General features: G+C 52.1%; 1 protein-coding gene across 1 annotated transcript; it reads left to right on the top strand.

The window, feature by feature from the left end:
• The first annotated feature begins 222 nt into the window (after positions 1-222).
• On the top strand, positions 223-999 carry FGFBP3 (fibroblast growth factor binding protein 3). The gene has a single exon (XM_047824469.1). It carries the CDS (start codon positions 223-225, stop codon positions 997-999), a length of 777 nt encoding a protein of 258 aa, XP_047680425.1.
• Positions 1,000-2,630: the final 1,631 nt, after the last annotated feature.

Here is a 2,630-nt window from a genome sequence, read left to right as displayed (position 1 = left end):
GCGCAGGGTTTCAAAAAGATTTAAAACGATTTTTCAGACAGTAAGCGATTTTCTCAGAGGGCCTCTCTCAGGCTGCTGTGGGAAGGGGAATTCGTAGATGGTTTGCAGCAGCGGTCTCTGCTTCTGTGCCCAGGTCCGCGGGACGCTGCTCTCCTGGCCCTGCCACCACTGAAGCGCCCAGGCGTCCCGAAAGATCCGACCTGAGCGCAGACCCCGCGGACCATGAGTCCTCGGAGGCAGCGAGCGTCGGTCCCGCTGCTGCTGCTGCCGCTGCTGCTGCTGGGCGGCTGCCTCCTCGTGGACGCCCGGAGAGACAAGGGGGCGGCAGGCAGCGCGGCCCAGCCGGCCCCGGGTCCCGCGGGCGGCTCCTCCGGCCGCTTCGTCAGCCCCGAGCGGCACGCGTGCAGCTGGCAGCTCCTGCTGCCCGCCCCGGGGCCCGCTGCGGGCAGCGAGCTGACGCTGCGCTGCCAGGACCCGGACGGGGCGCGCCACCAGTGCGCCTACCGCGGGGAGCCGGAGCGCTGCGCCGCCTACGCAGTCCGCGGCGCGCACTACTGGAAGCAGGTGCTGGGCGGGCTGCGCAAGAAGCGGCGGCCGTGCCAGGACCCCGCTCCGCTCAAGGCTCGCGTGTGCGCGGGCAAGAAGGGCCACGGCGCTGAGCTGCGCCTGGTGCCCCACGCGTCCTCACCCGCGCGCCCCACTGCGGCGGGATTCCCCCCGGATCCCAAGCCCCGCGCCAGGAGCCGGGGGCGCCTCCGGGAGCCCGTGCCCGGCCCCTCCGGAGGGGCCCGACTTCCCGCCGGCGCGTCTCCCAGAGGGAAGCCGTCTGAGACCAACGGCGGCAAGAGGAAGGCGGCCTCGGACCCAGACCAGGAGCGACCCCTGGGGACCGGGCCCGATCCCGACGGGCTGGACGAGAACGCGAAGCTCACGGAGACCTACTGTGCTGAGAAGTGGCATTCCCTCTGCAACTTCTTTGTCAATTTCTGGAATGGCTGAGGCTGCCCGCCTGGGGAGGAACCTGGGTGGGGGGAGGTACGCAGCCGGGGAGGAGAAGTTAAGGGCATCTTAGGCCAGGAGATAAGGGATGGAGAGTGGGGAGGAGTCCAGGTTCTAGAATGGGGCGAGGGGGTGGGAGGGCGTGGGCCTTGGGATGAGAGTGTAAGGGGTATGGAGAATCTCTGAGACAGCAGAGACGTTAAACATTTTTGAAGAGTCTCAACCCTGATTAAGAGCAGAAAAAATAGTGGAAACAGAAGTAGGCATACCTTAAATGTGCAAAAACTGTAGACTGGGGAGAGAGACAGGAGTACAGAGGGAGGCTGGAAAAAAACTAAGGGGGGAAAAGTGAGGAGAGTGATGTAAATCTCATGTGGGAAGCAGGATAAAACATGTACTGTTTAACACATTTGTATTAAAATGTAATCAGGATCTATTGATACCCTGAGCCAGGTTGAATTGTTTAGTGACTTCTCACCCAATCAGCTGACGAGATTCCCAACTCTTTTTTATTCTCCCCCTTTTGGAATTAGTATGAACTTGGGTACTGCTTCGTGTCATAGATGACCTCTATTGGGATAGAAGCCATTCAGAGGTCAAAATTGCCTCCAATGAAAAGATTTTCAGGATGGTTGCCCTTGAATTCTTTTAGAAGTGTTACTTTTAAGCAGAGGGATGCCTTATGTTCTGAAATTTTCCCATTAATCTTCTAAATTCAGGGGTGGATTGTAGTGCTCCAGTAGGTTTTAAAAAAGAATCCTCTTTACATTTGACCATATATTTTTTAAAAAGCTGAAATTAAGTATATATCTCAGAGTCATTTGGACCATTATGGAAGTTGTATCTGTTTCATGTAATTAATTGTTAACATATTTCATTTTAAGTAAGATGCGATGATAACTTTGCACATGTTAGGTGCTCAATAAAGACTGTATGGATAACTTGAAAGAGCTGGCAGGGCAATGGAAATTCTGACTGCATTTGATATAGTTCTGAGTGTAGCTTGAAGTAAGTTCCCAAACATCTCTTGAATGGTAAGGAAAAGACAAGAAGTCTGCATAAAGCAGGAGTGTCAAACTGGCAAACCTTGGGTTGTATCATTGTTCTTTTGGCCTGCATGTGGTTCTCTCAGTTTTCCTCTCTTCTTCCTCCCTCTCAATTTGGAGGTGTTGCCAGCATTTAAAAATTAAATAATTTCATATAAAAATTAAGATTTCTGAATTCTCTTAAAAAATCAGATCTATACATGTTTTGATCTACCTTCCAACAAGGCAACCATTGGCTGACACTGAATATTGGCTGCCCATTGTAGTTCAGGCATGTTGTGTAGAGTTTTCTGCTGTGCCTAGAAATCTTATCTGTAAACTTTATTCATTCATATTACAGGCCTGAGCCCATGGGACTTTTAAGCCACTGCTAGATATAAGGTTACCTTTTTCTGACCTTCTGTTCTTCTCACACCCACTCCTTTAAAACAGTGGTAAATGCAACAATCTTACAGATACCGAACCTCTCCTGAACTTTCTTTGACCAGCCTTTAAGAAATGTTAGCTATGTCTCACCTTTCTGTACCTTCTTGTATTCACACAATTGGCAAAACATTCGGACTGCACATGGTTTCAGGCCAGGTT

Source organism: Prionailurus viverrinus, chromosome D2 (genome assembly GCF_022837055.1).
Source record: "Prionailurus viverrinus isolate Anna chromosome D2, UM_Priviv_1.0, whole genome shotgun sequence".
NCBI lineage: Eukaryota > Metazoa > Chordata > Mammalia > Carnivora > Felidae > Prionailurus > Prionailurus viverrinus.
Note: the sequence above shows the minus strand (reverse complement) of the source record. Positions and strands in the feature narration are given on the sequence as shown.

Coding starts and splice junctions, on each gene's coding strand:
- FGFBP3 (XM_047824469.1), top strand. CDS start 223: ATGAGTCCTCGGAGGCAGCGAGCGTCGGTCCCGCTGCTGCTGCTGCCG.